This window comes from Pseudonaja textilis, chromosome 3 (assembly GCF_049901715.1).
Source record: "Pseudonaja textilis isolate UNSWEBS1 chromosome 3, rPseTex1.2, whole genome shotgun sequence".
NCBI classification, from domain to species: Eukaryota; Metazoa; Chordata; class Lepidosauria; order Squamata; family Elapidae; genus Pseudonaja; species Pseudonaja textilis.
In genome coordinates, this window is record NC_141992.1 from 102,348,228 (window position 1) to 102,373,247 (window position 25,020).

The 25,020-nt window shown below is 37.0% G+C and overlaps 1 protein-coding gene across 1 annotated transcript; it reads left to right on the forward strand.

The window, feature by feature from the left end:
* Positions 1-1,845: 1,845 nt before the first annotated feature.
* Positions 1,846-25,020, forward strand: LOC113438163 (dimethylaniline monooxygenase [N-oxide-forming] 2-like). The gene is made up of 8 exons (XM_026703431.2): positions 1,846-1,983; positions 3,015-3,203; positions 4,823-4,985; positions 18,129-18,271; positions 19,332-19,531; positions 20,282-20,637; positions 23,813-23,885; positions 24,666-25,020. The coding sequence occupies exons 1-8, from the start codon at positions 1,852-1,854 to the stop codon at positions 25,018-25,020; spliced, it is 1,611 nt and encodes a 536-aa protein (XP_026559216.1). The 5' UTR covers positions 1,846-1,851.

Consider the following 25,020-nt stretch of genomic DNA (forward strand, 5'->3'; position numbering starts at 1 on the left):
ATTGTTGAGCATATACAATTCTAGCTGCAGTTAATACATGTAAAATCAAGTATATAGTCCCTTTGTCATATTTTCCCAGCAGAATGCCCAATAAAAATATTTCTGGTTTCATGTCTATATGCTATTTTATCATGTTTTCCAACCAAGTAGTTATTTTTGTCCAATATTTTTTGGCTTTTGGGCATGTCCACCACATATGGTAATATTGCATTTCCAACATTTAGCAGATCTACCTTTATACTTTTTTGCCACTCTTATTGGTGCAAAATGCCATCTATAGAATATTTTGTACAAATTTTCTTTATATGCAGTTACATAATCAATTTAACATTTCTATCCCACAAATTTTGCCATTTGTTAATTCTATTTTCTATCAGCCCAGGGAATTCCTGTGTGATACCTATATGCCATGTATTGTAGCTTGCAGAGCTATACTTAAGCTTGCAGAGATCAGTAGGGAGCAGTTGCAAACCAAGGGTTAGAATTCAACATTCTGTTTCTCCCAGAGATTTGAGGTTAAGTATAATAGAGCTCTGAGTCTATGCCAAAAAGTCTCATTAAAGAATTGGAGAAAATGAACCATATCGTATAAATAGTTTATGAATGTGAAGGGGAGACAAAAATCACAGAAACAGGAATTGGATTTTTTTTTCTATTATGGAAACAGTTTATAAAAACAGGATATTGGTCCTATTGATCAAATTTCAACCAATACCAGTCTCATGCCAAAAAAAAAAAAAAGGAAGGAAGGAAGGAAGGAAGGAAGGAAGAAAAATGAAAGATAAGTACATGAGAAGATCTTTCTACTTCTTTAGGCAATTGTACAATTTGAAAATGTGGGCAAGGTATTTTTAATCAAATCATGCTCATACTAACAGAATGCATTAAGTGAAAAAAATATCAAGGATTTGCTTTTTAGAGTGGATACTAAAACCATAGGTATTGTTTATTTCTAGCAAATTCTTATTGCCTTTTCATTTTAAGTTCTAATTTTTAAAACCTACCTGAATCTTTCTAAGAGAGCGCTCTTATTGAATTAAAAGAAGCTGAAGGAGGACAGTTGACTTGCTCCATCTGCTTGCTTGGAGAGTGTAGAAGCCTTAGGGGAAAAGATCAATATATAAATATTCTTGAGTTATAACCATCAATTTAGTGACTGACAGCACTAGACAAATGGACTTACAACTGGTACTTGCACTTAAAACTGTTGCAGCATCCCCACAGTCACGTGATCAAAATTTGGACGCTTAGCAATTGGCAGGTATTTATGAGAGTTGCAGTGTCCCAGGCTCATGTGATTGCTATTTGCGACCTTCCCAGGCACTTCCCAACAAGCAGTCAATGTGGGAAGCCAAGTTCACTTAACAACAGTTATTAACTTAACTACAAGTTATTTTCTTAATAATCGTGAAAAAGGTTGTAAAATTGGGTGTGACAACTGTCTTATTTAACAATGGAATTTTGGTCTCAGTTGTGGTTGTAAGTTGAAAATATGACAAACATGGCAGCAAAACTTTAAGCTGACTTAATCATAGACTGCATTTATATTTTTATTTTACAGAGCCACACAAATGTGCCACTGCTGCCTCCTAAATCAAAAGGAAAAATTTTCCAAGTGTGTGCATTGATTAAAAATAAACAATAGAATCCTGCGTGATTTTTCCAGATTTTCACTGGTGGAAATACAGCTGAAATCTACTTTGGCAACATATTAATTCTCTTATTTGTACAACAAATGTTAGTTGGACAGGCTGTGGTTATCTGTTGTTTGCTGTGTATTGATTCGATTTGGTTTTCAAGAATCTGTGGAAGCAAAATATAATAGCTCATTCCTTTCTGTTGCAGAACAGAATGGCCAAAAGAGTAGCCATCATCGGAGCTGGGGCGAGTGGCCTTACAGCCATTAAATGCTGTTTGGATGAAGGTCTTCAGCCAACATGTTTTGAGAGAAGTGAGGACATAGGGGGGCTATGGAGATTCCAGGTATGTTTTCTCATAGGCAATATTGACTGTTCTGTAACCACCCCATCAACTAGCCTCACTAGAATGCTTCTTTTTTGTTGTCTTCAACAACCAAGTATTCCTCTTTCTCTCAGCAAATAATTTTTTCTTCAAGAATCTCCTACTTTGGACTCTGCTCATTAGGGTGACATTTCCCCTTTTATCTATCAAGAGATACCTAGTTAATTAACTATTAATTGTATGGATAGGAGAGAAGAGAAATAGATAGATAGTACATAAAAAACAATGATCTACTTTGTAATATCCAAATATGAGGTAGTTGATCATCGGTGCAATATCAGTAAGATGAATAGGAAAATTGGATGTAAGATTTGTGTAGTTGGGGAGCTTTTGACTGTTTAACATTTGTGTCCAGATTGTGTGCATTTTAAACTGTTATATTTAGCATGAAAATCAGAAGTTTCGGAACCTTTTCTGAAGAGAACTTTTTGTGGCCCAAATATTCTGATTCTACAATTTAAATAAACAGGCTTTCAGCAGCCTCTTTGGATTATTTTAAATTAACACAATGCTATATGAACAAATGTCTTTCCTTTTTTGTAAACCTGAAGTGATCTAGATGGGCACAGAGACAATATGCTGGGTTTTTCTTCTCGGTTTGTGCCAAAATGTAACTCTTTTAGGTATAGAATTATGCATGTGATTCTAAGTGTAAAACGTTAGGTTTTATATGGCTGTTTATATGACTAAGGCACTCTCTTAGCTGTGTTCAGCCACTGTGTACAATTTTTTTTTCTTTTTTACTGTTTTGATCATGGTTAAATAACTAGTTAATAGTTAAATACATTGGAACTTGATATATTGTGCTATTTTTTTTTTCATTTCCAATATGGTATATGGTCAGACATGTTTTTCAAAGTACTATTGGGACTTGAAGAAAACATAAATTAGACAAGAAATCATTGTGAGGATTCATGGTCAACAATTTAGGCCATCACCATATTGATCTGTCTTCAAAAATCCCTCTTATTAACGTGAAAAATTTCTTGCAGGAACATGTCACTGAAGGCCACAGCAGCATTTACAAATCATTGACTACAAATAGTTCAAAGGAATTGATGAGTTTTAGTGATTTTCCTATTCCTGAGGAATACCCAAACTATGTGCATCATAGTAAAATGATGGAGTACTTTAGGATGTATGCAAAGCAGTTTGATTTGATTAAGTACATACATTTCAAGGTAAGAAACTGAGAATCGAGATTTTGCTGGGAGGATGAGTGGATATCTTGGTAGTAAATGTAGTTGCAGGATACAAGATGCAGAGGTAACTATAAAGAGCTCTTCAAACAGCTATATCATATAAAATGGAATTAGCAAAGTGTAATAATGAAAGTTCAAAAGATAAAACTCTAGAAAAATATAATTTTCTAAGAATCAGTTTTATGAACATTACCATAATAACCCTTCCCCACAAGACAATAAAATGGCATTCTTCATTAAGATGCTGCCTATAACTCTCTTAGAACCTTGCACTTCAATAGAAATTTTATTAAAGATTATAATTACAACAATAAAAAGATATAAAAGTGAAAAGAAAGAGTAGAAATTTCAGAAAAAGAGAAAAAGAAAGAGAAAAGAAAGAAAGATAGGAATATAGTAAACTTTTCTTAACTCTCTTAGAACTTGGAACATGTAAGGCACTGGTTTCTATCTGAACAAGCTCCTGCTATCCAGGGACTTGGATAATTCTGTCTAATCCTAATCCAGATTTTGGTAAATCCAAGAGAAAAAGACTGAACCTGCAATCATTTGTATCTAGAGCAGAGGTGTCAAACTCGCATCATCACAGTGGAGTCACGTGACATATTGGGACTTTTTTTCCCCCTTTGCTAAACCGGGCATGGGCATGGCCAGTGCATGATGCATCTGGCCTATGGGCTGTGAGATTGACAGCCCTGAACTAGACTTTTCTCTTACCTGTAAACTTACTGCAAGAAGTCCCATTTGTAATTATTTATAATTAATAATTAACAAGTAAGTAACAATTGAAACCATCATCATAGTGTTTAACTGTTGGATCAAATTACTCTTTTCCTGGTCTGAATAACATCATTTGTTAAAAAGCAAAAGTAACTCAGCCTTTGTTGTTTTATATAAGCATCTCAATAGCCCAAACTAGATCCTCAATTCACAAATAAGCTATTACAAACTGTTCCATTATCCCCAGGATATATTCAAACAGTACCCTTGGATAATTAATCCCCAGTTTAAGAATCATTGGACCACTATAATTAACTTCAAGGTGACAGACTTGATCAAGCAGGCCCCAAAATACAGATCATTCAGGAATCACCAAGCGACCTTGTAATAAATACCAGAGATGACCGTGATTTTCAGTTTTTGGTTTATTAGATCACCCCAAATATTTATATGCTTGATTCCTAAGGGGCACCTGGTTCCATACTCCATTTCAGAGGTGGTATTCAGCAGGTTTTGACCAATTCTGGAGAACCGGTAGCGGAAATTTTGAATAGTTCAGAGAACCGGCAAATACCACCTCTGACTGGAGATTTTACAGTATCCTTGCCCTGCCACGCTCACCAAGCCACGCCCACAGAACCGGTAGTAAAAATATTTGAATCCCACCACTGCTCCATTTGAATAGGTGCATAAAGCTGGTCTCTATTCTAGAACTGATGAAGTCCAAAGAGGAATATTAACGGTAAGAATTAAGCAAGTATATTTCTGGATATTTTGAACCAGCCTTGTTCTCTTTACTTTACTTCAAGTGCTTCACTTATCACTGTTAAAAAAACTCCATGAACCTGAATCTAAAAAGAAGTATCTTTTATCTTAAGGCTCAAGTCTGCCATTTAAGAAAATGCACAGATTTCCCCATCAGTGGACAGTGGGAAATTGTAACAGAAAAGAACGGGAAGCAGGAAACAGCTATCTTTGATGCTGTTCTACTTTGCACAGGCCTCTATATGCAACCTTATTTTCCTCTGGACTCATTTCTAGGTAGGAAATTGTGATTTTCTTATAAGCTAATTGAGAATGCTGATTCAAGCAGAACATGCAAAATAATAATATATTTCATTCCATTATTCATTAGGAGTTAAACGCAGATCTCTTTTAAATTGAGTTCCACATGTAGTGCTTTCCTAGACATATTCACAGAGTTTGTATTGTCTTCCTGGCAAATATATATGTTTGTGTGTGTGTGTGTGTGTGTATGTGTATGTATATGTGTGTATGTGTGTATGTATGTATGTGTGTATGTATGTATGTATGTATGTATGTATGTTTTCTGAGGTTTTCTCAGGTATTTGTATGTGGATCTTTGGTTATTCAGGTTTTCTCCCGTATAAAATTGGAAATGGCGACGTTTCGATGACGTCTCATTCATCATCTTCAGGCTTCTGCCTTCGGCTTTGTGCTTCTCAGAATAATGTGAGCTTGCAGCTGCTTCTTCCTTTTAACTGCTAGTGAGGGTGTGACTTGATTGGGTGGGGGCTTGGTTGTGTTCTGATTGGTTGGGGGTTTGGCTGTGTTCTGATTGGCTGGGGGTGTGTTCTGTTCAGGTGGGGGCTTGGTTGTGCTCAGGTTAGTCTTAGTTGCTGGGGGATTTGAGCTGGTGAGCTGTGATCCTATTGTTTGGCTTCGCGTTCGTGGTCATGCAACATCTTCATGGTGGGCATCAGTTCGCTTCATGTATGGTTCGGAGGGGTTTGAAGCGGGTAGTGATGCAGCTGCGGTACAGCTTCTGGTCCGTGGTCGTGTCTTATCATCTGTGTGGGTGTGAGCCTGCTTTCTACGTGGAAGTGTGGTGGTAGCATCTTGTGTGGCCCTCGTGGGTGTGGGTCTGGTGTCCTTCTTCATGTTAGGTACTCGTTTGTTAATGAGGGCGGGTTTCCAGGTGGCTGGTAGGCGGGATGTATCATCTCATTTATTCATGCTGTGTGGGTGCTTTTCTATCTCTATGGCTTCTCTGATTATTCTGTTGTTGAAGTGTTCGGTTTTGGCGATAGTTCTGGTATTTTTAAAGTCAATCTCATGTCCTGTGGCTTTGAGGTGTTGGACCAGGGAAGAGATCAGTTCTTCTTTTTTGATTGAGTTCTTGTGTTCTTCAATGTGTGCACTTATTCTTCTGTTAGTTTGTCCGACGTATGTGGTGGGGCAGGCGGTGCAAGGGATTTCGTATACTCCTTGGTTTTCTAACTCGATTTTGTCTTTAGGGTTTCTTAGGATGGTGGATATTTTTCTGTTTGTACAGAATGCTGTTTTAATGTTGTGTTTTTGGAGAATCTTGCTGATTTTGTCTGTAGTGCCTTTTATATATGGGAGGAGGGCTTTGCCGTTCTCTTGTTCTCTGTCTTGGATTTTGGTTGGGGTTTCTTTTTGGATTAGGTGGGTAATCTTCTTTCTTTGGAATCCATTGGCTGTTAGTATGTTAGTGAGAGTGTGTAGTTCAGTTTTTAGGTGTTGTTTGTCAGCTAAGCATTTTGTTCTGGAGATGAGTGTCTTGGCTACAGAATTGATCTGTGCTGGGTGGTGGTGTGAGAGTGCGTGTAGATAGCGGTTTGTATGTGTTTTCTTCTGAGAGATGGTGTGTCCTAGGGAGCCACTGGATTTTTTGTATACTAAGACATCTAGGAAGGGAAGTTGATTGTTGGCTTCTGTTTCCATGGTGAATTGTATTTTGGGGTGTAGGCTGTTGAGGTGTGTGAGGAAGTTGTTCAGTTTTTCTTTCCTGTGTGGCCAGATTTGAAGGTATCATCTATGTATCTGAGCCAGAGTTTGGGTTTGTGATCATATTTTTCTAGAGCTTTTGTTTCAAAGTGTTCCATGTAGAGGTTTGCGATGGCAGGTGAGAGGGGTGATCCCATGGGTGCTCCTTCTATTTGTTTGTACTTTTGTCTGTTGTAGGTGAGGTATGCATTGGATAGGCAGTGGTTGGTCAGATCTAGGATGTGCTTGGAGGGGTTGTATTTGTTTTGGATGGCTGTCAAGGCTTCTTTGATAGGCACTTGGGTGAAGAGGGATATGACATTGAAGCTCACTAGTAGATCGCTGGGCTGTAAGTTTCGTAAGCTTCACATGTACAAAACTCCAAATCACAAATGTGTCATCGATGTATCTTAACCATAGTTTGGGTTTGTGGATGGCATTGGCCAGGGCTCTGGATTCGAATTCTTCCACGAACAGGTTTGCAATGACGGGTGACAATGGTGATCCCATAGGGGCTCCTTCAATTTGTTTGTATCTTTGTCCTTTGTGTTGTGGCTCCGGGCTTGGATTCAGCTCCTGTGATTGATATGAGTTCAAGTGAAGAGGTTACATCAGAACAATTTGAACCAGCCTGGCTTACTGATTGGACTGATAACCAGGATGAGGAGATGGACGTGACAAAGGACGACAAACCTGATGTATTAGAATTGTCAGGACCTTTGATCTCCTCTGGTTCTTTATCTGATGAACAGCCGGGAATGGCTGACAGGGAAGTTTTGAGAGAGTCTTCTAGTGGAGATGAGAACTTGGAAAATTTGTGGTTAAATGTAAAAAATAGAAGACGGTTGAAAAGGCAAAATCAGCTGGAGCAAATGAGAAGAGCAAGTCAGTAAATTAGCACGTTGCCTTAATGAGTATAAAAGGACACAGCTGGGCTGGTGCATTTCGCCAGAAACAAAATGACTATTTGAGTGAGGACGTTACAGCAAAGAGCTCTGAGGCTGAGGATTTATTGCCAGGACTGGTTTGCCGGACAGAGTAAGATTTATGCTGTGGTTTCTGCCAGCCGTTATCTAATAAGACTTCTTTCCATTTGATTTAATTGTGAAACGGCTGCTTTCTATTTTGTTCGTTTGAATTTCGAAGGGGAGTCATAACACCTTTGTATATGAAATATGTGTTGGTTAAGCAGTGTTCTGTTAGTTCCATGAGGTGTTTAGCTGGTTGGTATTTATTTTTGATGATTTCAAGGGTCTCTTTTATCGGGACTTGAGTGAATAGTGAAACCACGTCGAAACTTACAAGCAGATCTTCTTGCTCCACATGTAGATCTTTGATCATTTCCAAGAAGTGGTATGAGTTTTGTACATGTGAAGCTGCTGTTTCAGCATGGGGCTGTAGCTGTTTTGCTAAGTATTTGGCTAGGTTTTGTAGTGGTGCTCCTCTGGAGCTGACTATGGGTCTCAGAGGTATGCCTTCTTTGTGTATTTTTGGGAGGCCGTATAGTTTGGGGCTTCTGGAAGATTTTTCTCTTGGGATGATTGACTGTTGGATCTTTTTGCTCATGTGGCTGTTTATAATTTTCTTCTTGGTTAATTTTTCCAGGTATGTGGCTGGGTCTGTGTTTATGGGTTTATATGTGGAGTCTTGGAGTAGGTCTGTCAATTTTGTTTGATAGTCTTTTCTGTCCATTACTACTGTGGCATTCCCTTTGTCTGCTGGGAGTATGATTATGCTGTTATCTCTTTTCAGGGTTTGTAGCGCTTTAATTTCTTCTTTCTGCAAGTTGCTTTTGGGTGGTTTGCTTGTGCATAGGATGTTGGTAACTTGGTGTCTTATTTTATCAGCTTCATCTGTAATTTAATTTGGTTAGGCTGGATTCTACTGCACATATGATGGACTCTGTGGGGATTTTTTGGGTGCTATAGCATCATTGAATCCTTTGGTTAGGACATCTGTTTCTGTTTTGGTGAGTTCTCTGTTGGAAACGTTGTATACTAATTGCTTCAGGTGTTGTTGTGAGTTGTTGGGGGTTTTCTTGTCCTGTTCTAATTTCTTTAATTTTTCCAAGAGTTTATCATTTTTGTAAGTGCTTTCAGATTCAGCTCTCCAAGTTGTAAGTTGTTTAATTTTGTCCCAAAGTAGAGGGTGGATTTTGCTGCTCAAGTCCAGGTGTAGTGCTAGCAAGTCTTTGTTTAACTGATCTAATTGGAATCTCTTGCTGTGGAGCTCGTTCCTTAGTAGAGCCATTTCAGTTCTTTTCAGGATACGTTTAGTGGCTGCTGTGCTTTGATGAAATGTTAATTTGAAGCAGGTTGGTGTGGTATTGTTGTCTCTGCAGCTGCGTAGGAATTGGAGGTCACATAGTATTCCTGCTCTTTTAATTTCCAGTTTCTTGTAGGTTTTGATCTGGCTGTTTATTTCCTCCCATAGAGGTTTGATATTTGTTTTCTTAAGTTTTTATGGGTACTTACATCTATGGCATTCAGCTTTGTCCAGGTATTTTCCTACGTCATTGTAGTTGTGCTTTTAAAGTTGTAGCAACGTTTCGGCAGAATCTCATCTGCCATCATCAGGCTTCTGTATAGTGTTCATCTGAAACCACTATAAAAGCCTGACTCACAGATGAACACTATACAGAAGCCTGATCATGGCAGATGAGATTCTGCCGAAAAGTTGCTACAACTTTAAAAGCACAACTACCATGACGTGGGAAAATACCCGGACAAAGCTGAATACACACACACACACACACACACACACATACATACACACATAGACACATAGACACACACACATGGTATGACATAAAATCTTTTTTTTTTAATTTTGTAGTCTTCAGTTGCGTTTTGTTTTTTACAAACATTTTCCAGTAGCGATTTCTTACTGTGCTTGATGTAGTATAATAACTTAAGCTGTATTTTTCTTCTTACCTTGCTTGCTTTACCTAGAGTAGTTTCCTCTCACTTTTGGCAAAGTGAGCCTGCCAATATCACTTCTTGAGTGAAAAACATAATTCATGGTCATTAACTTTCTTGTTTTTATATCAATATGTCTAATTAATCTTGAGCGCATATGTTTTTAAAAACTAGTTCTTTTTTCTAGAGGAGGGGTTAGGGCTCTTCATCCACACAGCAACATTGACTTTCTTGTAAGCCATTTTAATCTTTGTGGTATTCAGTAAAGGAAGTGGGGAGGGAGGGAGGAAGAGAGGGAGAGAGGGAGAGGGAGAGAGATAGATTTTAAATTTAGTATATATTATTTAGGTTTCTGAATCCAGATTACTATAGCTTAGATAGAGTACCTTTACTAACATTGTATAGTGATAATAAGAATGCAAAAAAGATATTTTGGCAAGCTTTATAAGCAAGAAGTAGTAATGGGAGAAAACATTAGATACTATTTGGAGGGAAACGGTCTGAGCCCAATCTCTGAAGAAAAAAGAGAAATACTTAATAAAGAAATAACATTGGTAGAGCTACAAAAGGTGATACAAAAACAAAAAAACAAAACCCCAGGCAAATTATATAAAAATCTACATGAAATATTTGAACCAATACTACTAGATTTATATAACAAGGCATTGAAAGGATCAGAAGGAAAGTCAGGATGGTGGAGGTGAGAAAGGCGAGACACGGAGAAAGGAGTGACTGAGCAGTTTTCAAGCAGAAAGAGACAGCAGGACATTAATGGGAGTGGAGAAGAAGAAAATTTGGCAGAGAGTGGGCTGAAAGAGATGACAAAAGAGGATTGGAAAGAAACAGAGAAGATACGAGTGGAGTCATAAAGAGAGACTTGGAAGGAGTAGTAGAAAGACAAAGCAGAAGAGAGGAGAGTGGAAAATGGTTTGGACTGGGACGGTGAGATTGGAGGGAAAAGAAAAAGAAATCTTTGAGTGAGGTGTATGAACTGTAAACTTTAAAGATAACAAAATAGGCTGGTATTGAAATATAAGTTTGATTTATATGATTAACATGATCTGTATGACCTGTATGATTTGAATGTATTTGTCTATTAGAGCACTGTCTTAAGGCGATTGTGGGTATAAGAAATAAAAAAGGAGGCTTTCTCCTTCTTTAATTTGAAATAACTTGATGGTATAATTATCTATACCATCTAAATAGGATTATTAAATAGGACTAAATAGGATTATTGGGTTAAGAAACGTAGTGATAAATAATCTTAGAGTAGGATATTAGGAGTTTAAGATATTGTTGTGAGTATAGAGAATCTAAACCGTGACCCCTCTTTTATTGTATAAAGGAGAAACTAGAATACATTGTGTATAGAAAGAAATCGAAAAGGGGTGTTTGAGTAAGAGATATAGAGATAAATGCAGATGTAGATCTTTCAATTGATAAAAACCCGACTACTGGATTACTCCTCTAAGTTAAAAGTGAATTAAGAAATTAAAAAGGGGCCCTTTTTGTCTTTCCTTCTCTATTGGGGTGATATTTGAGGTTATAATTACTTTGATTAAATATTGTATACTGAACTAAGGAAATATAGTGATAAATAAATTTTGATTACAATATTAAAAGATTAAGAGATTAAGGGGAAAGTATATTTAGATGATTATATATAAATGGAAATTAGATTTCCCCTTTTATTATAAATAAAAGGAAAACAAGAATAATTTTTAATACTTTGTGCATAAGGAAAGGCAGGAGGGCTTTGTCTGAGTAGGATATTGTTAGATATAACAATAGTGATATTGACCTTGAGATAGAGAAAGGGATAACAAGTGGTGCTAATTCTATATAATATAATTAAGAGATTTGAAAAGAAGAAGGAATAAATTGAAAGTAAGAGATTAGTTTAAAATATATTATAAAGGAGATAATAAAATAGGTAGAAATAAAAAGACAAGGGCCATGACATCAGCCTGGAGAACGGCAAAGAAGGCAACATCTAGTCCAACATTGACAATTACATCACCTGCCAGTCAAAAGGCAATTGAAGGAATGTCAGGGGCAGAAAAACAAACTGTAGCCAATATGCAAACAATACAGGGTTCGTTAATGACCATTCAAGAAACCATGCTTAAAATGCAAGAACAACAGATAAAACGCAAGAGAATATTTTGCAAAATCATATGGAATTGAAAGGCAATATTAATAAATTAGAAGACAAAGTTGATACCATACAGCAAACAATGCAAAAGAAGGAGCAGAAACTAGAAGAGGTGGAACTTAGAACAGTACAAAATGAAAAGAAACTGGAACTAATGGACAATAGGATGATGACAATAAATAAAAGCTTAGAAGAACAGATTATCCACCTAGAGATGGACCGTGCTGCCTATTACTTGAGGTTTCCAAATATCATTGAAAGTAGAGATGAAGATCTGAATGTGCTTATGGCAGAATTACTTGTGCCAGCTTTACAAAGGGAGACCCGAGAGATCCTGCTAGAAATTGACAAGGCCTAAAGAGTTCAAAGGAGTTGTGCTCGATGTAACAGGTTACCCAGGGAAGTCCACATGTGATTTGCCAGGAAACAAGTATGTGACATAATATACAAGATAACGCGAGATGAACCTTTGGTTTATAAAGATAAAGAAGTGCAAACCTTGAAGTAGGTTCCCAAGAAGGTGTGTGAACAGAGAAAAGACTATAAGTTTTGGGCAATACAACTTATCCAGAAGAATGTAATGTTTTGATGGTTAATTCCAGAAGGCTTGTTGGTAACATGGCAGGAAAAGAGAATCAGGATAGATAACTTAGACAAGGCGCAAGATTTCTATGAGCAGATTGGAGGAACAGAAGAAGAAAGCAGTGGTAGAGAGGAGCTAGAGACAGAAAGCCAAGAAGAACAACAACAGCAAGATATAGGAGGCCTAGAACAAGAAGGAGAGAACAAGGAGAAGAAGATTAAGAACACGCCCGCAAAGAGAGACTAGAATTAACAGAAGACAGATAATATCCCACAAGTAGAAAGATGGAAACGGAAACAAAGCTATTATCATTAAACATAAATGGTCTAAACTCACCCATTAAAAGGAAACAGATACTATCTAGATTAGCCATACAGAAATTAGAAATAGTATGCCTGCAAGAAGTTCATATTAAAAAACAATTCTGGAAATGTTTAGAATATTCTAAATTAGGAAGGTTATTTGTAGCCCTGGCAGATCAAAAACAGAAAGGGATAGCGGTATATGTTAAAAAAGAAATTAAGGCAGTAGAAAAATATGTAGACCCACAAGGGAGAATTTTGATACTTGGAACTAGAATTAGGGTACAAGCCAACGTTATTAGTTACAATTTATGCGCCGAATGATAACCAAAGTCAATAAAGATTTACACGAGAGAATCATTGAGATGGGACAAGATAATGTGTGCATTGTGGGAGATCTTAATGCCGTAGTAGATATAAGGAAGGATTATTTTAGTAATGCAAAGAACAAAAGAAAAGGAAAATTTTGCACAGATCCTCTTTCAATATGACACAGGAACTAAATTTGATAGATCAAGTGGAGGAGAATAAATTTGGGGAGAAAAGAATTCACGTTCTACTCTAACCCACACAAATCGTGGTCTAGATTAGACATAGTGTGGATGAACACAGAACTAGGATATCAACTAGATTCGATAGAGATTATGACAAATGTATGATCATAACCCATTAAAAATAATTTGGAAAGGAAGGAAAAGGAAGAGTAGAAGGTGGATACTTAATCCCCAAATTTTAAAGGAGAAAGATTTTGTAGAGAAAATTAAGAAAGAAATGGAACTTTTTTTAAAGGAAAATACAGTGGAGCAAACATCATTACAGAATTTATGGGATACAGCAAAGGCAGTCTTGAGGGGGCTGGTAACAGCATATACAGCGAAAAGGAATAAGGAAAGATGGCAAAATCAGAATAAATTACAGGAGGAGATTAAAGACCTAGAAAGTAGATTACAAAAAAACCCACAAGATGAAAAATTGAGGAGAGAGATTATTTTTACTAGTCATAAATAGAACATTATCAATCAGGAAGAGAGAGTTAAAGAGGTGAAAAGGGCAAAACAGAATTTTTTTGAACATGCAAATAAACCAGGGAGGTGGTGAGCCCATAAATTAAGATTAGAAAGAGAAAGAAGGTTGATACAAGAATTGGAGGATGATGATGGAAAATTAGAATACTGAATGACTGAGAAATAGAAAATAGTACAAAAATATTTAGAACAACTATATAGGGAGGATGGAATAAACCCTGAGAATATAGAACAATATTTGAAAAGGAAAGGTCTCTCAGAAATTAAAGAGAAACAGAAAGAGATATTAAATAAACAAATAACTGATGGAATTGAAAAGGGCGGTTTAAAAGCAGAAAGATAATAAGACGCCAAGGCCGGATAGTCTTCCAGCGGAATTGTACTAATGTATTTATGAATGTCTTGAACCAGTGATGTTAGATGTGTACAATGAGGTATTAGACTTTGCCAAATTACCCGATTCATGGAGAGAAGTGAATACCTCACTAATTCCTAAAGAAGATTTAGATCACAAACAGATTAAAAATTATAGACCAATCTCACTCCTGAATGCAGACTATAAAATATTTGCAACAATAATGTCGGAAAGGCTAAAAATTATATTAAATGAACTTATTCATATTGACCAGAACGGCTTTCTACCTTCTAGACAGATAAGGAACAATAGAAGGATAGTATTAAACATATTAGAATACTATGAGGCTCACCCGGGAAAGCAGGCAGCATTGATTTTCTTGGGTGCTCAGAAGGCCTTCAACAATCTCAGCTGGCAGTTCTCTATCCAACAGGTCAAAAATATGGGATTTGGATCTAAATTCAAGAAAATGATTGGCACAATTTATTCCAACCAAAAAGCTAGGGTAATTATAAATGGGGAGATTACTGAAAACTTTAAGATTATGAAAGGTGTTAGACAGGGATGTCCAATGTCACCTTTGCTTTTTATCTTGACCACCAAAGTGCTTTTAAATCAGATTAGACAAAGAAAGGAGATAATTGGACTGAAGAGCAAAAAAGAAGAATATAAAGTACAGGCATTTGTGGACAACTTAGTGTTTTTTGTGGAAGATCCAATGGAGTCAGGGACCTATCTAATCCAAGAATTAGAAACATATGGGATGGTAGCAGGACTAAAAATTAATAAAGATAAAACAAAAGTAATAACCAAAAACTTGATAGAAAGTAAAAAAAACAACTGGAAAGGAAATTGGGACTACAAAATATCAAAAAACTTAAGTATCTAGGAATTTGGTTAACAGGAAGATGCTCTTCCATAAAAGAGGATAATTATATGAAATTACTTTCACAGATAAAGAAAGATCTGGCCAATTGGGAAAAATTACAACTATTGCTATTAGGCTGAATAGCAGCCATAAGAATGAACATACTACTGAAACTATTATACTATTTTCAAACAATACCTATAAAATTGGATAAGAAATTTTGTCAGGAATTAGATAGGACAGTAATGAAATTTATATGGATGGGGAAAAAAGCACGAATAAAATTGAAAACGTTACAAGATAGTAGAACCAGAGGCGGCCTTCGACTCCCAAAATGGGAAACATATTATCAAGCAGCAATTTTAATATGGGTTAAGGAGAGGATAAACTTAAAAAATAAAAGAATTTTGGTGATAGAAGGTCATGACCTCCAAGTTGGGTGGTATGCCTTTCTATGAGATAAAAAGAATAAGATCCACTCCTATTTCCATAGACATTTGATAAGGGATTCACTTTTACAAACATGGGAGAAAATTTTAAAAAGCATTATTTGAAAAGTCTGAACTGGATCTCACCTATGAAAGCTATATTATATCCAAATACAAGGGACACTAAAAAAATGATTAGATATAAAGAATTGGTAGATGAACAGGGGGAATTAAAAACACTGGATAAACTAAAAGAACAAGGGATAATATTAGACTGGTGGGTATATTCACAAATTCAAACTAAATTTAAGAAAGATGTAAAGGAGCTAGGGATAGATAAAGACTTACAAAAATTGGACCAAATCTTGACAGGCAAGGATATAAAATTTATAACACGAACATATAATTATTTGCTGGAGGTAGAGCTAGAGGAGGAAATTGTTAAGGGACCAATGATTGCCTGGGCAAGAAATGTGGGTCATAATATAAATTTGGATGAGTGGAAAAAGACTTGGACCGAGAACTGGAAGCTGACTTTGTCGACGGCATTCAAAGAAAATCAATATAAAATATTTTGTAGATGGCACTTAGCGCTGGCACGACTAGCGAAAATGTATATAACCTTGAAATCAGAATGCTGGAAGTGCAAACAAAAGAAAGGAACATTTTTCCATATGTGGTGGCAATGTATAGAGGTCAAAAAATAATGGAAGAAAATACAGAGATGGCTTTTTGAGATTACAAAATATAAATTGAATTTGGAACCCAAAACATTTTTATTACTGTGTTTCTCACAAAATAAGGCCCGGCCTTTTTTTTTTTTGACCCCCTGAAAAAACAGCTAGGCCGTCTTTTCACAGGTGACTTAATTTCCTCCCACACTAGAGCGGCCCATATGCATGTACCTCACCGCGAGGCCGCTTCTATCGGCCAACAAAAGCTCCTTGAAGGCAGAGTCCCCAGCCACTTCAGGGCGTGGCATGGCTGCCCGTGTCCCCTCGCCTTTAGGCAGTCTCTTTCGGGCGATGGAAGCTCCCCAAGTGCAGTCACCAGCCACTTCGATTGGCCGGTAGAAGCGGCCTCGCGGCGAGGGGTGTGTGTGTGCTCGTCCTGAGGCCGCTTCTACCGGCCAATCGAAGTGGCTGGTGACTGCACTTGGGGGACCTTCCATCGCCCGAAAGAGACTGCCTAAAGGCGAGGGGACACGGGCAGCCACGCCATGCCCTGAAGTGGCTGGGGACTCTGCCTTCAGGGAGCTTCTATCGGCTATCGAGGTATTCTAGCCTAGGCTACCTGCAGGGCACTCCTAAAGGCAAGTTTTCTCCCCCCCCCACCCCATTTCTCTTCACCTCGTGTAGTTCTAACGAACAATGTGAGAAATGGCGAGGAAACACATGGCTTAAATAGGCCTAAATTTTGGGGGCGGGGCTTAATTTCACCTCATGCCTAGAAATCATGCTGGGCCTTTCTATTGGTGGAGGCCGTATAGTTGGAGAAACACGGTAGATATGATCAAAGGGAATTTGAGTAAAGATAAAAGATACCTTATTGTACACATCTTAACTGCAGCAAGAATCATGTTAGCACAAAATTGGAAGAGTGATAAAATACCACCAGATGAAGTTTTGATTCAAAAAATAATGGACTGTGCTGAACTAGATAAATTCACTATGGAACTGAAAGGCAAAGAGGATCGAGAATACTATGTGACATGGGAGAGGTGGTATGAATGGGTGAAAGATAAGGATAAAAATAATGTATAGTTACAAAATAAGAAACATGTATATACAATGACACAATAACTGTTAATGGAAATGAGATTTTTGTATTTTTTGTTTTTAAAGAATAATTTTTTTAAAAAAAGATTAGACTTAAGGAAAATGGTAAGCTGTAAGGAATTATTAGATAGTCAAGGAAAATTAAAATCAAATCAAGAATTAAAGGAAAATGGAATTATTATTGATTGGTGGCCCTATTTGCAAATCCAAAATAAATACAAAAAAGATTTGAAAGATTTTGGCTTTGACAAAGGGCAAAAACAATTAGATAAAATTTTAATGGGACCAAAACAAAAATTTATAACCAAAATATATAAATATTTATTAGACTTCAAAATGGAAGAGGAAACAGTGAAAGGTACAATGATTACATTGGCGCAGAACTTCGGATATAATATAGAATCATTGTACCTTTCACTGTGGAATGGGAGAAAATATGGAATGGAAATTATAAGCTAACTATATCCTTAGCATACAAAGAAACTATATACAAAATGCTTTACAGATGGTATTTAGCCCCAACGAGATTAGCAAAAATTTACTCCAACACAAGCCCAAAATGTTGGAAATGTAAAAAAGTTGATGCTACATTTTACCACATGTGATGGTTATGCCCCAAGACCAGGACATTCTGGTCCTGGCTACAAGTGATTACTGGTTACCAGATTGAGCTCAGACCAGAAACTTTTCTCTTAGGAATCATCAACGATCAAAAAGCAAAAGAAGTAAAATACTTCTACTAATACCTGGTTATTATTTAAAAGCTACAGGGTTCATCGTCATTCTGTCCAATATGTGTGGGTCATTTCTGACAATAGTATGAGGAAGTATTGAGAATGGGACATATCAGGCAACAATGTGACATTAATAATAACCCAATAACCTAATAATCTAACCATGACAATTCTTCTTAAAGTTCATTTCAAATCCAGCACCTATATTGACTATTTTTTTCAGTCTTCCAACAAAGATATGCTTTGCTTAGCAAAGATGGGTCCTTATTTATTTATTTATTTATTAGGTGTTGAGAAGTTTAAGGGGAAAATTATTCACAGTTCGGCTTATAAGAATCCTGAAAAATACCAGGACCAACGAATCCTCATTATAGGTGTGGGAAATTCTGGAATAGAAATTGCTATTGACCTCAGCCATAACACAAAGCAGGTATGGTGTATTTAAACAAGTTTTTTTTTAAAAAATCTGATGATAACAGCAGGCAATTTTGTCAGGTTTTGAGCTCAAATACTACCAGGGTTCATTTGTTGCTTTGTGGGGGATAGCATTTCAAAGATTAATTCTATCAATTAGTAATACATGTGAATGCTTCATTAAATTATTCATTGAATAATTAAATTGTTAGTAATATATGTGAATGAAAGTTGAACTTTTCTCAGTAAGGCTGGAGGGCTTTGCAATACTTTTTATCAAATATGCGTTCCTTACTGAAAGATAGTCCTACTGGCCTGGAAATCAGGGAGAGGAGGAACATCAAAGGTTGAGAACAAGATTCTTCTCTGTCTTTTTTTTCCTGAACATCCCCACATTTCCACTCTTGGGAAAAATATATTAGCACTCACTGTTGTCCCTTGGGACTCAATGGAAGGAGGAATGGGCTGTTGTGGGGTTTTGTTTTCATTTTTGCCAAAGTAAGGAGCACAATGCTGAAGAGAAGAACCATGCTCATTACAATGATCATTGGGTACCTACTTTAAAAGAAGAACCCTAACCCTGAACAATGGAAAAGAAAGGTTTTTTTTTATAGAGGTTGAGGGCTGCAAGATAGGAAATCCCAGGGTTCTGATTTGCTGGCTAGTTTGGGTACCTAAGCAAATCCTTGTTGATACTTAGGATTACTTCTAAAGGCAAAATGGGCCTTTCAGAAGGTCAGCAGAACTGAGGAAGTTCATTGTGAAGGAAATGGAAAGTTGGAGTTTCTCTAGGTTACATGTTCCTTGAGAGGGTTGCCCTTGAGCCATACTGTGAGCTGAGGATGAGGCTGCTATTCTTTGGTCTAGATGGGATTGCAGGGACCTTGGTCTGAAGTAGGGAGGTCATTTTGGTTCTGATGGGATTAGGCAAAGAGACGAACTGGGTATGACCTTGGTTATATCCGAAAGATGGCGGGAAAGGGATTCAGTCTCCATTTTGTTCGCTAGATTTATGTTTTGTATTACAAGACTGACTGGGGAAGGAGTTAGTGCTGATTTCCCTTTCTCCTCCACAGGTCTTTCTGAGCACTAGAACTGGAGCTTGGGTGGTCAATCGAGTCTCTAATGATGGGTATCCTTTGGATGTAGTTTATTTTACACGTTTCAAAAATCTCCTTTTCCATAAACTTCCTGTGGCACTGATAAACCAATGGGGAGAGAGGAAGCTGAATATGAAATTTAACCATGAGAATTATGGTGTAAAGCCACAGCACAGGTAAGGGTGGAATTTCTCCATACTCTGACACTTAGGAAGACATGGAATATACACATTAAAATAAATATTAATCCCATTTTAGGAGCAACTTAAATGTGGAGAAATAATAGTAGTCTTAGCTGACATTCTGGTTTCTTTACCTAATTCTGTATCTTGTGACTTTTCTTCATGCATATTTTTTTTTACCATTATACCTTTTACAAAAAAGCTGAAAGCCTGCATAGAAATTACTCTGCCAATTTTAGCTCTTCTGAGTCTAGCTATGGTGGTGATGAAGATAAAGGTGATGTTATCCAAAGATTCCCTGAGAAAAAGGCACTTCCAGGGTCTCTAGACTGAAGCTCCATTTTCTGCCATTTTTGTACCTGCTGTTTCATTACTTTGCAGTAAAATATATTCCCAAAATGTGGCATTGGATACAAAAAAGAAGTCAACAAGAATGTAAAAACAGAAAACAATTAGACAAAACTGTTATAAAAATACAAAGCCAGTAAATAATGTACTGTATATTTGGTATAAATACACGGGTAAAGAGAATACATCAACGTACACTGAATTACATCTCTGACATAAATGAGCTAGCTTTTCTTCACCAAGGCTGTGCTTTCTTGGCCTGTTTGAAAAACATCTAAGATGATCATTTACTGTAGCTTACTTAACCCCCCTTTTTTCAAATGATCATTTAAGGTTAATAAGCGTATGTTCTGGAGTAAAATATGGCCAGTGTGGTTTTTTTTCTTCATTTTGCAGGTTCCTAAGTAAGAGCCCAATTATGGGCGATGATCTACCAAATGCTATAATTACTGGCAGGGTGCTAATGAAACCAAATGTGAAGAAGTTCACCGAAAAAGGTGTGATATTTGAAGATGGCAGCACAGAAGAAAATATTGATGTGGTAATTTTTGCTACAGGATACAACTTCTCATTTCCCTACACTCAGGACTCTATCCTTGGGACCCAAACAAATAAACTCTCACTATATAAATATGTTTTCCCACCACACTTGGAAAAGCACACATTAGCTGTGATTGGCTTAATCAAACCTATGGGAGCCACTATGCCTATATCTGAGCTCCAAGTTCGCTGGGCCACAAGAATCTTCAAGGGTAAGAAACAATATTAAAAAATGATTGATGTTTTGCTTGGTTTGAAGGTTGCACTGCTGGTTAATATAATCAACTCCCTCTTTTGTATAAGAACAAGAAAGCCATGTAATATATATTTGTGTGCCCATGAAGGTAACCGCCATCTCTCTAAATATTTGCATATGACCAATTGTGTTGTTCATGTAACACAGAGGTGGGGAACTATGATCCTTTTATGACGTGTGGATTTCAACTTCCAGAATTCCTGAGCCAGCCATGTTGGCTCAGGAATTCTGGGGTTGAAGTCCACAAGTCATAAAAGAGTCATAGTTCCTCATCCCTGATGTAACATAATATATGTATATAGCAAAAAGACTAACAAGGAAACTTCTTGGAATTATCCCTGTCATAATGTTATCATTCTTCATCCCACCCAATAAGCAGTTTGATGTAGTGATGAAGGTGCTAGTCTGGAAACCAGGAGAATGTGAATTCTAGGATCCCTTTAGCATGAAAACCAGTTATTAACCCTTCCACTCAGTCGTCTAGCAACCATTTGTTTTGCCAAAAGTATACTTTTCTCAAGCTGAAATGGTTACAGAAGTAGTATAAGCTGAATCAGAGTTTTTCCTGTGCAAACAACACAAAGGAAAGTCGTCCTCCCCCGGCCATCCCCCAGTTATCAGCAAATGTCTATTCAGCTGCTTGTATATTGTTCAGGAAACAGGTACTCAGTTCCCAGCTCTGCATATCATCAATGACATTGACTGGCTGGAGCTTCTCACATGATTCAGCTGTGCTTCCATCCCTCCCTTTCTTCACATTCCAATTCCGATGATGATGATGATGATGATGATGATGATGATGATGATTACTACTGGGACATCAGATTGAGAAGGTTCTGGAGATCGAAAAAGTCAAGATCTTGTGGGACTTCAGAATTCAGTCTGACAGGCACTTGTCCCACAACACATCTGACATAACAATAGTTGAAAAGAAAAAGGTTTGGTTCATTGACATTGCAGTACATGGTGATGTACGAACTGAAGACGCGCAGCAAGAAAAAAATCACAAAGTATCGGGACTTACAAATTGAAGTTGAGCGACTTTGGAAAAAGAAATCGTGTGTGATGCCAATTGTAATTGGAGCCCATGGAGCAATACCTAAAGGGCTATCTCACTGTTTGGAAATTCTGCCTTATCAGACTTGAATACCCTGATTCTACAAAAAACCACCCTACTTGGAATCGTTTATACCCTCCGACGCTATCTTAACAGTTCCTGGGTCCTTGGTTAGGACTTGAGCTGTTGAGCTACCAACCAACCCCAAAGACTGTGAATCTCACTAAAGATTAACCAATAACAATGATGATGATGATGATGATGATGCAAAACCAGCAGAGCTGCAAAAGATATCGCTACTCAGAACAACATACATTTTAAGAAGATACTTGGTTGATATCTAGGATGCTGGCAGCAACCCATATCAACCATTGGAGCCAGTCAATGATATTTGTGACACACTTTTAAATGTTCAATTGACCTAGTTTCATGTTTAATGAATAAAAGATAATAATGATGATGATGATGATGATGATGATGATGATTAGCCATTTTCAAGAGGCAGCTCTACATGAAGCAGCTTACATCCTGCAACCATCCAAAAATACCATCCAAAAAAATTTCCATGTCCTAAAAAAAAATCCCTATAATGCTTTCGTATTAGATCATGTAACAGAATAACAGAGTTGAAAGGGGCTTGAAGGTCTTCTAGTCCAACCCGCTGCTCAAGCAGGAGACCCTATACCAGTTTAGAAAAATGGTTCTTCTTAAAAGCCTCCAGTGTTGGAGCACCCACAACTTCTGAACGCAAGCTGTTCCACTGCTTGATTGTTCCTACTGTTAGAAAATTTCACCTTAGTTCTATGTCTTCTATGTACTACAGAAAGGCATACCAGTAGTTCATTTTTCAAAGGGATAATTTTTCATAATTAACATTTCATTTTCATACTTGAGAATCATTTTGTAAGACTTCATAACCAAGAAAGAATTACAGTATACAAGTGGAATATAGGTGAAATTCCACCAAAATTGTTCTGTAATTTCAAATAAGGTCATTTCACATGTATCTTTAGAAAAGTTACTTCTCCTAGCCCTGGTGCCCTGCAAATGGCCCCACGACCCATCACACCTGGCATTAAGTTAAAAAAACCCTACTTGGTGGTTGGTCTGCAAAATACCTCTGGCTGAACTCTTGTAGAGTTGCCAATATGCAGATAGACTGGACATGATTCAATAATGGTCATAACTGGTTTTGTTTAATTCTCTTGGATTAAAGGGATTAAACTCTCAGATTATACTATTGTGTGTGAGGTATTTGTTTGAATAGAAACAAAATTTACCTTTTTTGCAGCCAGAACACTTTTATATTTGAGTAAGGAAATGTAAAATTAATGAATGTGATTGCAAACCATAAGGAAATATATTGACATCTGATTTAAATGGATGGGAGTGTTTATGCCCATGATAATCTGAAGCATAGTTTATACTGAAGTAGTAAAGCTAACAATTGTGTTGAACTACTACTGATATTCAGTTCAACAGAAAGCTGAGATATACAGAACACCTATTTCAGTCCTGAGCTAGTTCATCTTTCAACCAAATTGATGTTTGGGAGCCAGGAGGCTAAGTGCAGTGGTTCTAAATTACCAAGGAATATGTGTCTGCATGCATTGTTGCATACCTATGCAGAAGCAAGCCACCATTAGTAGTTAAATACCCCAGGAAGTCTGCATTGGACTGCAGTCTTAGTACTGGGTAAGGCTATCAGATTTGATTTGCAAACATCTACAGCCACAGTAGCAAGTATGGAAAACCAATGTTTGCTGCTGTTTAGTGTTTATCCAGCATCACCTTCTCCACCATCCTACTATTTCTGGAGGTCAGGAGTAGCCATATTCCTTCTTCAGAAAATTATCCTAGTGTTTTGCTATATAACCACAATGCTTTGTCCTTTATTGAAATACTTTCATTTCTCTAATATCTCTATACATGTAATGAACACAGTTACAGTCTACTTCAGTTTCTCTGTTCAGTCCACAATACGTTCTGTATTTCTGCATTACCTGTCTGCAAACTGTTCTGCATTTCTCAGGCTAAGGGGGCACCAGAAGATTAAACTGATGTTGTTTTTCAGGCCTGAACAAGTTACCTTCAGGTAATGACATGATGACTGATATTGTTAAGAAGATCCAGTATAATGAAAAAAGGTAGATCAGCTGTGTATATATAATGTGCTTATTTCTCCAGAATGTTGGAATTGAAAATATTTTGGCCTTGTATATAAAATGCCTGTGTGAATAAATTTTAAAATGACAATTGCAAATTCACCCATAGCATACAAACTTAGCTACATATTAAACTTATTTTATAAGTTTATTTTATAAACTTTACTGCTTGCAGAAAGAGATGGGACATATAGACTAGGTTTTTATTTTATTAATTAATTAATGAAATTTATATGGCTATCCATCTCACCAAAGGCAACTCTAATTAGATTAGATTAGCATGTGGGGGAGGGGTTGTCACATGTCCTAAAATTAAAAGCATTCAAGTTCTATTGTAAATTCTTTATTTCAACCATAGCCTATCATTAGAGAACAAAAACTGTGAAGTTTACAATTCCTTAAACAATCTACTTCTAGACTATAAAATATAGACAATAATTAAAGTATTAGTATTACTATCACAAGTCTTTGATATTTCACAAGGGCAACATTAACACTACATACAGTGTTAATGAAACATATCATATAGAACAAAAACTTTAACATATTAATTGATGTGTAGAACAATAAACCACTTACCATTGCAGCTCAACTGGAATGCTAAATATGTGACTGTAAATTGATAGAAGGGGAAGGAAGAGGAAGCAGGATCTCAGGCAGGAATTGGGTTTTAGTAGAAGATCTCCAAGAGCTCTTCTAACCCTATAATTCTATGATTTTATGATTCTATTATCAGATCTTCAACTTATGTTTTGCTCTTAGGTATACAGCCATCCCAATCAATTCCTTAATAGTGCAGTATATTGATTACATGGATGAACTGGCTTCCATATTAGGAGTGAAGCCCAAGCTGCTGAGTCTTCTTCTGACCGATCCAAAGCTGGCCTGGGAGGTATATTTTGGACCTTATTCAGCTACTCAGTTTCGTTTGACCGGTCCTGGGAAGTGGGAGGGAGCCAGAAACACCATCTTGACCCAGAGAGAAAGGATTATCAAGCCTACAAAGACACGGCCTCTGCAGTCTTCTACCAACACTAAAGTAACTCTGGTTCCTTCTTTCTTCATTAAAGCACTCGTCTGTTTGGGACTTCTCGCTATTGTCTTAACTTATCTCTAA